Source organism: Prionailurus viverrinus, chromosome B3 (assembly GCF_022837055.1).
Source record: "Prionailurus viverrinus isolate Anna chromosome B3, UM_Priviv_1.0, whole genome shotgun sequence".
Lineage (NCBI taxonomy): Eukaryota > Metazoa > Chordata > Mammalia > Carnivora > Felidae > Prionailurus > Prionailurus viverrinus.
The window spans coordinates 114,068,007-114,081,425 of NC_062566.1; the positions used below are offsets into that span (position 1 = coordinate 114,068,007).

Sequence of the window (13,419 nt, forward strand, 5' to 3'; positions counted from 1 at the left end):
TGGAGACAGCTGATAGGTTATCTCATCAGTTTGTCAGTCATCCATCCTTAGAAAGAGGAGCAAAATAGTTTCCTTCATAGAATGATAATGGTCCTTTTTATTGATTGATTTGCTGTGTGCCGAGCTGTGTTCTTTGCAGGTACTGTGTTAAGCATCTTATGGGAGTTTATGTTCTTTAAACCTCCCAACAACCTTAGGAAGTATAAATTACTATTGTTATCTCCATTTTATACATGAAGAGATTGAGGCTTAGGGGGAGATTGTATCTTGACCATGGTTACATAGTAAGAGCCAAGTCTGTATAACTTGTAGTTTTAATACTCTTAACCGCCAAGGTATACTACATCCTTCTGTTGTCTCCTGGAGGCAAAGCTTTATTATTGTTAATAAGCAGTTATTATAGTAGAAGCACTATATTTCTGTAAAGGAATAACTAATTACATTTCAAGGAGGTGCTTATTTTTCTACCACTACTGTTCTAGCAAACTTAGGCTGCCCTTTCCACTTGTAATTATTGTAGCACTGAAATTTGTACTCCAGATTTGAATTAGAACACATAGTATAATGATCGAGATCCCAAGTTCTGGTGGAAAACTTCCATTGAAGAGAGTGGGGTTCTGGGAATTAAGAAATTTATAGAAAGTTTCTTTAGTCACAAGAAATTCCCATATTAGTTTGAGGGCACTTTAAACATTTCTTGACTATATTGCTAATTTTGAATTCATTTTCAAAATGATGATTATTTGTTTCTTTTAGGTAATGGCTCATAGTTCACCTCAGAGCATTTTAGATGATGTTGCCATGGTAAGTCACATTTATTATTACTACTCTAATCAATATCTGTAAACAGACTAACCTTCTCTGTATTTGGTTAAATTTTTACCTTTGTTGGTTCCAGAATCTTTCTTTTTAGAAGTCTGAATTAAAATGTGAATCTACATTAAAAGAAGTTAAAAAGTACTCACGTCAAGATGTCATTAGACAACATTAACAGTCTTCTCTCCCTCCCTTGCCTTTGTTGTTTGTATGTATCATAAATATAAATCCTGGATCTATCCATACCTTTAGAAAACATTCATTAAGTGCTTACTGGGTCTGTTCTTAAAGAAGTAGCAGGGAGATAGGTATACTAATTCGGGTACTATAATATACTTGTTATCATGGGGGTATGTAAAAAAAAGATGTGGGGACAGAGGAGATGGAGCAGTTAGGACAAGCATCACAGGAATTACCATCTAAACTGAGACTTGAAGGGGTGCTTGGGTGGCTTAGTTGTTTGGGTGTTCGACTTCGGTGTAGGTCACGATCTCACGATTCATGAATTTGAGACCCGCATCAGGCTTGCTTCTGTCAGTGCAGGGCCCAGTTCGGATCCTCTGTACTGTGTCTCTCTGTCCACCCCATTCCCCTCTTGTTCTCTCTCTCTCTCTCAGAAATAAATTTTAAAAACATTAAATAAATAAAATAAGCAGACTTGGAAAGACTTCTGTAACTTTTGTCACTTGGACAGGTAGTAGTTAAACTCAAGTCCGACTTACATGTAATTTGAGTATTAGAATCAAGTCAGTAGTTGCATTTATTTCACATTGTGATTTTGTGAGAAAAGAAAGGAGGAGCAGAACTGATGGTGGAAGTGAGAATGGTTGAATGGACTGTGAACTCCAAGCTAGGAAGAGAAGGCAGTAACATCGGAATGAAGCTGGTGGTTGCATGAATGAAGGGCTGGTGGTTCCAGTGACACTGTGGGAAGAGCGGTTATGGTGAGAGAGTAGAATGTTTAAGAAAGAAGTGATGTATTCAGACAATCAGACAAGTGATCCAGACAATGGTGTGTTGCAAATATTGCCATGAGAGACAGTTTCTGGGGTCAAGCTGATGTCCTGGTTTAGACTATATGTGAATTTTCTGCCTGGGTCATACACATAGAAGTGGAAATTCCTGTGTGTTTGGACAGAGATTGAAGAGAAATATAGGAAGCAAAGCTAGAGTGTTCCATCTGTTGTGAGTGGAAGACTAGGTATTTGCTAGATGGCTGTTATTGGAGTGGGAAGTAGCGTAGTGAGAGCTAGTGAACCTCGGTCAGAATAATGTTTGCAAAGAGAAACAGGGAGGCCCCAGCAGCTTCCCCTCTCTGAGACTAAGGCTTCGAAAGTAAGGAACTTCCTGAGAAGGCTATAGGAATGTCAGGGTCTTTCAGGGACACACCAGGTTTACAGTTAAGGTGAATAGGTGAAAAAACTAATTAAAGAATTTGAGAGTAGTTAGTATAAAGAGTAATGGAGTCCAAAAGGCAGAGTGGGAAGGCAGGAGTAGAAAGATGAGTCGGGGGAGAAACACCAAGCATGTTCTTAGATGACAGGTCCCTGGAATAGCTCATATTTCTAGCTGCAGAGTTGTCAGGAAAGGGCATAGGGGGTGCCTAACCAAAGGGAGCTCTCAGGTCGAGCTCCTTTGTGTCTGGGCACTATATGATGTCTAAAGCCAGGTAACATTAGTTTTCTGTTATCCAGCCAGCCTGATGGCAGCTGTTGTTTAGAATTTTTGATAAAGTATTTGTGAAAAGCTTGTTGACTTCATAATGCTGATCCTCAGATGAAAGGAGAAATGTGAATAGATCCCTCCTTGGGGATAGATAGAATCTGAATTTCCCTGACCTTCAGGCCTCTTTAAAAGGTTATCCTTGGGGTTGAGAGAGGGATTTTATAGTTGGGTCTGAGTTAAGGAATTAAAACAAACAATGTTCTAGGGGTGCCTGGCTGGCTCAGTCAGAAGAGCATGTGACTTTTGATCTCGGGGTTTGCAAGTTTGAGCCCCACATTGGGTGTAGAGATTATTTTAAAAAGTAAAACTTTAAAAACAAAAAAACTGTTGTAGTATTTGGCCTTGGCAGAGTTGCAATCTCTGTCAGAGAAGCTGTCGTGTCAGTGTCCATCCATTTTGATCTGTTGAAATATTTTGATATTTGGAGTATAATTAGGCTCTTTTTTTTTTTTTTAAGTTTATTTATTTTGAGAGATATCGAGCGTGAGCATGAGTTGGGGAGGGGCAGAAAGAGAGGAAGAGAGAGAATCCCAAGCAGGTTCTGCAGTGTCAGCATGGAGCCTGATGCAGGGCTCAAACCCATGAACTGTGAGATCATGACCCAAGTCGAAATCAAGATTTGGATGGTTAATCCCCTGAACCACCCAGCTACCCCCGGAGTATAATTAGACTCTTTACTGGTCAATTATTTATGTTGTTTTAATTTTCTGGCTCATTGTTGATCAGAGTAGGAAGCAGCTAATTGAGCTAGTTTTGTCAATTGGTTCTGCAAAAGCTCACCCTCTAAATATTTCCTGAATAAACGCAATTGAATTTTTTTAGCTCAAGTAGTATTTTGTTCTTATTAAAAATCTGGCTTTTTCAAACTGTACCTTTCCTCATTATACATAAACTAATGAACTTTGATTGTATTTTGTACCTAGTTCTATGTTATTTCTAAGATATTTTTCACATTGATTAGTGTTGGTGCACATTTCTCTTAAACTGTGGGACAAGTCTGGCTCATAGGAGTCTGACTAAGTTTTCTTCTTCTTATTTTTTTTAAGAATTGACTCTTTGGGGCACCTGGGTGCCTCAATTGGTTGGGTATTTGACTTTGGCTCAGATCATGATCTTGCATTTTGTCAGTTCGAGCCCCGTGTTGGGCTCTGTGCTGACAGTGTGGAGCCTGCTTGGGATTCTCTCTCTAGCCCCCTCTCTGCCCCTGTCCCACTCTCTCAAAATAAACAAACAAACAAACAAAAGAACAGAAGTATTTTTAAAATAAAAAAAATTTTTTTTGTATTTTAGGGTGGGATAGGGAAGAACAGAGAGAGAGAGAGAGAGAGAGAGAGAGAGAGAATCTTAAGCAAGCTCCACACTCAGTGCAGAGCCTGATGCAGGACTTGATCCCACAACCCTGGGATCATGACCTCAGTCAAAATTAAGAGTCAGCTGTTAACTGACTTAGCCACCCGGGTGCCCCAGGAGTTCTTTAATTAATTGTCATCACTGAAAAATTTAAGGGAATTTTAAAAAATTTTGTGTGGGATTTTTTAAGGGAGTTGACAAAGTATTGTGGTGTTAGTATTTGATAGGCCATGGAATTTTCCTGAATGCATTGCCTTTTCTTGTGTGTGCAATTTAAAAAAATTTTTTTTTTTTTACATTTATGTATTTTTGAGAAACAGAGTGAGACAAAGCGTGAGTGGGTGAGGGGCAGAGAGAGGAGACGCAGACTCTGAAGCAGGCTCCAGGCTCTGAGCAAGCGGTCAGCACAGAGCCTGATGTGGGCCTCAAACCCACAAACTGTGAGATCATGACCTGAATCGAAGTTGGTCGCTCAACCGACTCAGCCACCCGGGCACCCCTTGTGTGTGCAATTTATTTGTACTACTTAATACACTTCTCACACTAGACAGATTTCCTTCAAGTCATTTTAATGAAAGTAAATGTCAATGTATAAAAACCTTAAAAAAAAAAAACTACAGTCACCAATGGGAGATGCTGATGATTGCTTTATATCTGTTACTGTCTTTTCAGTTTTTTCTTTTCCTTTTCCAGGTACTTGATGAAGAAGCAGAAGTTTTTATAGTCAAAATGTGGAGATTATTGATATATGAAACAGAAGCCAAGAAAATTGGTCTTGTGAAGTAAAACTTTTTACATTTAGAGTTCCGTTTCAGATTGCTTCTTCTTTCCCACCCTTCAGAGGACTTTGACTTTTTCTTTGTCTTCAAAGACGTTTGTGAGATCTGTAATTTTTTTTTTCAATGTAGAAAATGTGAATTTTTTTGTCCTCTAATTTGTTGATGCCCTGTGTACTCCCTTGGTTGTAAAGACATCTGAATCCTACCTTGGTTCTCTTTATACTCACCAGGTACAAATTACTGGTATGTTTTATAAGCCGCAGCTACTGTACACAGCCTATCTGATATAATCTTGTTCTGCTGATTTATTTCTTGTAAATATTAAAATGACTCCCCAATTCTTTTGCAGAATTGCACTTAATGTTGAACTGTACTGTATAGGAACCTACATGGATGATTTTAATTGAAAGAATACCCACCATACCTATTACCTTTCCCACCCCTTGATCAAAAATGGCAAGCCCTCCTGAAGGCATGGAATTTAAAATTAGAGTGCTAAGATTAGCAGACAATCCATTCCTACTGTATCTCTGTATGAATGTGTTTGTGTGAATGTGTATAAATGTCTTACTTTTCCCTAATTTTCTTTGGAGGGCTCCCTTAAACATTTCCTTATTGAAGAGTAGAATTCTAAAGGAAACGTGGTATTATGCCAAGCCAAATGTCTGGGATAATTAGGTTATTAGTGTCCCAGAGCATGGTATTCTCTTGTGGCCAGCAACAGTTTGGTGAATGGAATGGGGCTTTCCTGTTGATAGCTGGCTGCTTCAGCCTGTCTTTTTTAAGGGAACGTGAATCATAATGGTTTTCCCCTTAATTTCATTGTTCAGAAATGAGGCAGATCCTTACATTCTGGAGAACGTTATTTGATGCATTTTTGCACTAATTGGTCCTTAGCTTTATTTTGGTGTATTCTTTTGTTTAAAACAAAACAAAACAAAACAAAACAAAACAAAACAAAACCCCTTAATCTGCAAAGCATAGATGAAAAAAATCATTTTTAAAAACAAAAGGTAAAATTAGGTAATTTTACAGACTAGGAAAATCTGGAAAAAAGACCAACAGGAATTGAGCATGGCAGTTTGCAAAGTTTACATCTTATTTTTAAGAGTGTAAAGTAAATCATTTATGGCAGTTACCACTAATTTTTTGTTTTCACTTTTGTAAAGGTTTATATCTTATGAGTGTATATGCACGCACACACCTCGTTTACCTCTGCTCACCAATGTTTAAAAAATATACTGATGGTGTTCTTAGAGACATATTATGGGGCTTTCTTTATTGTAGAACAGAATTTCACCAGGGAGCAAAATTACCTGAAAATGTAACAGGTTTTAAACAGTTCTTAACACAAATTAGGTGCAGTTATTCCCATGTCTGAGTATTTATTTAAAAGAAAGATAAAAATTGGGGGTAGTGGGGTTTGTTATAAAAGCATAACTGAGCTTGAGTTACTAGATTTTTTTTTTTTTACATCTTAAAAGGAATTTGAAACACTGTTCTTAACATTGAACCTTGAGGTGGTTCCATTATGTACATATTTCCAATATTAAAACTGTATATATTTGATCTTGGGGACCCATTCTTTCAGAGTCTTGTTAAATAAATGGCATCATGTTGTAATTGTGCAGTGCATACTAGAAACAGAACTTGAAAATGTGGGCTGAATTTTTGATGTACTTGATTTTTATGAGTATTAGTAACTGAAGGTCAAAGGGGCCATTTGCCTTATTTTGGATTAATCTATACATTTGTGGAGAATACAGTCTTTTAGTATTACCATTTTTAAGTTCTGGTTTCTCCAGGGAAAATTTCAGAAAGTTCATGCTCCTTGCCATCTACAAATTTATTTATTAGCCTTTTCTCAGATTAATCCCTCCAGCTTTGTACCTTGTTCAAACAGTTTATCATTCCTCTCTATCTTACTGTGTTACTGCTTCTAGGGCATCATATTAGGTTGTGTTTATTTAGCCAGCATCAGCATGAAGGTTTATTCAGATAGATTTAATTTCTTTTGCTTTTATCTTCTCCAGCTCTCTCACTGTATTTATCTTGAGGGTCCCTATCTCCAAGTCTTGGGGCACATACCATATACTGTTTCACATCTCCACTAAGATTTGTGTTGTGATCCCAAACTCATACATCACATTTCTGCAGTGGGACAGGAGTGATCACAGTCACTGGGTTAAAGATCATTTATAATGGTTTCCTATCCACTCAAGACCAGGTTTGCCACCAAGCTTAAACTTTAAGGTTTTCAGTTTCTTGTTTTTCAGATTTGCATATAAAGAATCGGACTTGTATAAACTAGTGTATTCTAGTGTTTGGGAGAATACACGTAAGAACATTTCTAATAAATTACTTGAGCTTTCTGGGTTATCTTTACCGTTTGCCCATAGATTAATTTCAATTTGGAAATCTTTATAGTGCCCATTCATTCAAGTTGTTGTAAAATTACATGAAAATCTTGAGAATCATTCTTGATCTGGCAGAAAATAAATCATGCTTTTTCCTCATTTGATCCTATAAATAACATTAAATATGTACATTTGTTAATGGAGGAAAGATCAGTTGTTTGAAGTAGTTTTTCTCAAACTTTAATGTGTACCTAAATCAGCTAGGGCTCTTATTACAATGTAGACTCTGATTTAGTGGGGCTAGAGGGGGGCCTGAAAATTTGCATTTCTGACCAGCTTCTGGGTGATGCCAGTGTTAACTGATCTAGGGACTACATTTTGATTAGCAGTTTAAGGTATGTTCTCAGTACAGGTTTCCCGTGCTATTGAAGTTGAGCGTTCCTGTGAAACATTTGATGTTTGTTTATTTTTGAGAGAAAAAGAATGCAGGCATCCCCGTGAGCAGGCGGGGTAGGGGTGGGGAATAGAGGGAGAGAGAATCCCAAGCACAGAGTTCTACACAGAGCTCAATCCCAGGAACCATGAATCATGACTTGAGCCAACTGAGCCACCCAGGGGCACCCTTGTGAAACGTTATGAAAGCTGAAATGGCATAAAGTGAAGACACAATAACCATTAATTTATATGGAGAAATTATTTTGAGTATTTATTCCTGGCCCAAAGGTAACCTCTGTCACACTTATCTGATATCTTAGAATAGTATTGTCTTGCTAACAGACACACAAAATATATCCAGATAAATCAGGGACACAGTTCAAAGCTGTGGTGGCCCTATGCTGAGTGTGGTCCCCCAGGAAGGAACTTGGTGGCACTTCTCTTGCTGCCTCTGTAAGGGCTCACTGTAAAACAAACGCAGATTGCTATTTTTGCTGTATGTTCCCTTTTCTCGTAAAAGCGAAAATCCTGTTCAGATTTCTTTTGGTTGGGACAAAAAAGGTGCTAATGTAGGTCTATGTAGGTCTTGCGTAAAAGTGTAGTAACTTGACTTCTGAAAAGCCAGGGAAACCTGTACTAGTATTTTGTCCTAACAGTACACAAATGCAGTGTAATTTTCTTTTTAAGTGGACTTTAAAGAGAGAAACATTTTTTTTCTTTTTGAGGCAGATAGATGCACGTTATGTATGTTCTTGAACATAACATAATCTTCCAAAAGTGGTGCCTGAGACTGACTGTAATATTCTAGGCTTTATTCCCAGCTAGTCCCAGAACATTTTCTCCTTAGAGAACTGTTTTCACTTATTCTGGTTCTTACCATAACACTTGCATATGTAGTAGAGGCAAATGATTTTGTAGAGAGTGCTGTTTCTAATCAGGTACCAATCAGGCACCAGTGCTAGATATATGCTGGATAAATTGAGAAACAGCTCGCAAATCATATGAAACTAAACACTTATTGTCTCCTTCCATATGAAGTAAAAAAAAGTTGTAATGCTAATAAATAGTAGTGTGTATATGAGGCTTATTTACTCAGCTTTTTCTGATGAGTTCTATAATCGTTTTTACTTTCTACACAAAACTGCTGAAAGCTTTTTATGTCAGAATGGTTACAGATCTGGGGCGCCTGGGTGGCGCAGTCGGTTAAGCGTCCGACTTCAGCCAGGTCACGATCTCGCGGTCCGTGAGTTCGAGCCCCGCGTCAGGCTCTGGGCTGATGGCTCAGAGCCTGGAGCCTGTTTCCGATTCCGTGAGTTCGAGCCCCGCGTCAGGCTCTGGGCTGATGGCTCAGAGCCTGGAGCCTGTTTCCGATTCTGTGTCTCCCTCTCTCTCTGCCCCTCCCCCATTCATGCTCTGTCTCTCTCTGTCCCCCAAAAAATAAATAAACGTTGAAAAAAAAATTAAAAAAAAAAAAAGAATGGTTACAGATCTTTTCAGGTCATATATCAGACTTCTTTTAACAATATGAAATTGAGAAATAGTATTGCTCAGCAAGGGATGTTGAAATTGATCTCTGAATGCCACTGCATATAAAGAGTATGAGACAGAATCCCAAATAGGCAGAGAAACGGTCAGTCTAGGTGTCAGGAAGGAAACTGGGAAATTCACACATATGTATTTCAAACCTAAGAACTATTATTATAATATGCATACTGTGGGCCAAAGTGAGCTTATAATTTTTGATAAATGGTAGAATTTTTGAAATGTGATTATGTTGAATTATTGATGTAATTTGTTTATTTACATTTGAGTGCTTACAGTTTCATCTTTATTCGACAGTATCTTTGCCTTTCATTTTATCACTTACCTCGTATGAAGGCCAAGGTTAGGAATAGCAATCTAAAATGCCCAGGAAGAAAATAATTTCTATAAACAAAAGTAAATAAAAGTTTTTTTCAAGCCATGTTGTCTGCATTAAATGACACTCCCACGTCTACCTACTTTGCCACATCACATAGTAGTTGGATTTATGACCTAGCTTCTCGTGGCAAGTGGTGGCTGAATTGTTAAGAGGCAGTCCTTTTGCTTTTTGGTGTATAACTTTTTATTTAGCCATTGAAACACAATATGTGGCATTCATGTTAAAAGGTGGGTAGACTGATAGACATTAATAAGACAAGATTCCTCTACTAGCAGACAGTAATGGTAAAGAAGGAATAATGAGAGGAATGCTAATATACACACAAAGTACTGTCTGAACTGTTGAACTAACTTCATGGTTGAGAGGAAAGGGACATTAGATTCTTAGCAGAGGTAGTAATATGTAGAAGGGAACTTAGAGATCACATAGTCTACCCAATGCAACAGTGTTCTTGACAGATAGGTGTCTAGAGGCCTATATATGGGATTCTAATTCACCATTTAGATCTGCACTATCAAAGATTTTACGTTTGTTAAATAATTTTGAAACTCAGTTCTTCAGTAACACTAGCATATTTCAAATGTTTGAATGTCACGTGACTAAAAATATATATTTTTTGGCCACACTATATTTCAAGTGCTCAATAGCCACATATAGCTAAGTGGCTAGCAATACTAGATGGACTGCAGATCATAGAACATGATTATGATTGCAGAAAGTTACATTGGACAGATCTGGTCTAGATGTTGACATCAACCTAAGGAGAGGGAAGTGCTTGTTAATAAAATTCCTCCACATGGAACATTTTTCGCAAATCTTTGAAGCAATTAGTTCTGAACAGCTATTTTTCCTGTTTTTTTTTTTTTATAACAAAAGGAAAAATTAGTGAACACTACGTTGTAGAATCCAAAAACTACAAAGCTTCATTTCTTTCCTGTCAATTGAAAAATACTAGTAAATACACCCTAGTGAAGAGACTAGACTAGTTGTTAACTATAGGTGAAAAGTCTATTAAAGTTTAGTTTTTATGTATTTTATTGAGGCACATTTTTTAAAAGGAAGGGCCCAAGTTCTTGGTTAAGGAGGAGATTAGGGGTGCCTGGGTGGCTCAGTTGGTTAAGCATCCAACTTTGACTCTGGTCATGATCTCGCGGTTTGTGAGTTTGAGCCCTGCATCAGGCTCTGTGCTGACAGCTCAGAGCCTGGAACCTGTTTCGGATTCTGTGTCTCCCTCTCTCTCTGCCCCTCCCCCACTCATACTGTCTCTGTCTCTGTCTCTGTCTTTCTCTCTCTCTCTCTCTCTCAAAAAAAAAAAAAAAGATTTAATAAAATATAAACATACACAAGAACTGAAGGCTAAAAATACAAGATAAGATAACTAGCCCTTGGGGAGCCTGGGTGGCTCAGTTGGTTGGGTCCCTTGATTTCATCCCAGGTCATGATCCTAGGGTTGTGGGATTGAGCCCCATGTCAGTGTGGGCTCCACTCAGTGTGGAGCCTCCCTAAGCTGTCTCTCTCCCTCTGACCCTCTTTGCTCATGCATTCTGTTCCTCTCTAAAAAATAAAAAGTAAAGAGATAACTAGCTTTTTATCTTCATCAGGTCCAAGTCTCAGGAGATGATCCTTGCAATGAATAAGACTGATGTGAAAGCTAATGAGATAGTGGCCAAGCACGAAGCTCTGATGACAATTTATTCTATTTCAATTCTTTATTCCCATAGGAAACGGGGCAGTGACATTGTGTATAAATAAAGGGCCACCTGCGTAGGTCAGTTGGTGGATCCAACTGACCAACTGGTGACTCTTAGTCTCTGGGGTCATGAGTTCAAGCCCCACGTTGGGCGTAGAGCTTACTCAAAAAAAAATGGCAACTTGCTTTTGTGTAGAAAGTGTTGAGTAGGATTGACTTGGAATCAGTGGCATAAAGAAATGGTGTTGGTTCTCTGACCAGGTCTTAACTTTACGTGCTAGTGACCAGTGACTGCTCTAGCCTCTAATCTGTAATAGTCTGTCTCCACCAAGTGGTTCTAATAGATCTGGCACTCTGGATTTCCATCTGCCTCATCTTTCACCACTCACTACTGTGGGTTTTCATTTTATTTTATTTTTTTAAGTTTATCCTGAGAGACAAGAGCTCAAGTAGGGGAGGGGAAGAGAGAGAGGGCAACAGAGAATCACAAGCCGGCTCCTGGCTGTCAGAGCAGAGCCTACATGAGGCTCGAACTGAAGAACCTTGAGACCATGACCTGAGTCCAAATCAAGAGTTGGACACTTAACCAACTGAGCCACCTAGGCGCTCCACTTAATACTGTTTTTTGCCACCCTTCATATTACTTTGCTTCTCCATTCCTGTCCCCAAGTTCCAAACCCTTGGGAAAATATAAATGCACCACTGCAGATATTTTGGATCCTCGGTGCTGTATTTCTTGTTCTTTTACTGAACTTCAGTTCCTTTTCACAAACATTGCAGCTTTTACTGTTTTTGAACTTCCAGTACTATACAGTAGGTGTGGAAAAAATATTCACTGAGTACAAGTCATTTGATTCCCCCAACCCCCACCCCCTTACTCAGCAACTAAGTCTCAAGTTTAATAAAACCTTATCTTTAAAAAAGTCATTAGGCGGGGCACCTGGGTGGCTCAGTAGGGTAAGCATCTGACTCTTGATCTCATTGCAGGTCTTGATCTCAGGGTCATTAGTTCAAGCTCTGAGTTGGGCTCCATGCTGGGTGTGACGACTAAAAAAAAAAAAAGAAGGCATTAGGCATATTCTCTAGTTCTAGCTTTCCAGTTTATGATGATACGCGTCTTAAACCTTATTTCTGTAGATAATTATAGATACCTTCACCTATCCTATCCAGGAGATCTCCACTGCCCTACTTTCTAACTACATTTTGCAATTTCTTGAGCCTTGCTCAAGTATTCCATTATTTTCTTTCTTCAGTCTGGACTAAACATTTTAAAGAACACGAAAACTTAACCTTTCCTACTCCTTTCCACTATTGAGATTCCACAAAGAGTAGCTTATAGTTATATGTTCCCTCCAAATGCCTCAAGTCTCAAATGTTTATATCACCATCCCACTGATGACTGGTGATAGCCTAAAAGGAGACTCTGATGTGATAGGCTCTACCCTAGTCGATCAGTTAGCACCATGGACATTTGCTCCTTATTTGGGACTCTTCTTCCTTGATGCCTAGGATTGTCATTCCCAATGTCTTTGCTTGCTTTTCCTCAGCAAATCCTGGATATGTGTATTTTTTTTTTTTAAGATTTATTTACTGAAGTAGCCTCTACACCCAACATGTGGCTTGAACTCGTGTCCCAAGATCAAGAGTCACACGCTCCATGAACTGAGCCAGCCAGGCACCCCAAGGATGTTTATATTTCTTTTTTAAATTTTTTAATGTTTATTTATTTTTGAGAGACAGTGTGAGCAAGGGAGCGGCAGAGAGGGAGAGAGAAACAGAGCTCGAAGCAGGCTCCAGGCTCTGAGCTAGCACGCCCAATGTGGGGCTCGAACTCTCAAACTGCAAGATCATGACCTGAGCCAAAGTCGGATGCTTAACCGAGTCACCCAGGTGCCCCAGGATGTTTATATTTCTAAGATGAATAAATCCCAAAAACGAAAGGAAAAATTATCTGTGGTCCAGTTACTCAGTCACTGGTGGCTGTTTTTAAAATAACCGTTTTGTTTCTTTTTGCAGGATTGTGTTTTGACATAGTTGTATTTATACATACGCATAAATCTTTTTTAAAATGTTTGTTTATTTTGAGAGAGACAGAGCAGGAGCAGGGGAGGGGCACAGAGAGAGAGTGAGAGAGAGAATCCCAAGCAGGCTCTGTGTTGTCAGTGCAGAGCCCAATGTGGGGCTCAGTCTCATGAACTGTGAGATCACGACCTGAGCTGAAATCAAGAGACAGAGGCTAACCGACTTAGTCACCCACATGCCCCCATATGCATAAATCTCATGTCTATTTTTTTTTAACTTAACAGAATCAGAACATTTCTGTTACACATAACCTTCATAAACACT

At 38.8% G+C, this 13,419-nt stretch overlaps 1 protein-coding gene across 3 annotated transcripts in view; it reads left to right on the top strand.

The window, feature by feature from the left end:
* Positions 1–6,293, top strand: part of RBM25 (RNA binding motif protein 25) — a 61,289-nt gene extending 54,996 nt beyond the window's left edge. For all 3 annotated transcript variants that reach the window (XM_047864664.1, XM_047864663.1, XM_047864662.1), the window contains 2 exons: positions 757–804; positions 4,585–6,293. In XM_047864664.1, coding sequence (XP_047720620.1) covers positions 757–804; positions 4,585–4,677 — 141 coding nt within the window. In that variant the 3' untranslated portion in view covers positions 4,678–6,293. The remainder of the gene's footprint in view (positions 1–756; positions 805–4,584) is intronic.
* Positions 6,294–13,419: the final 7,126 nt, after the last annotated feature.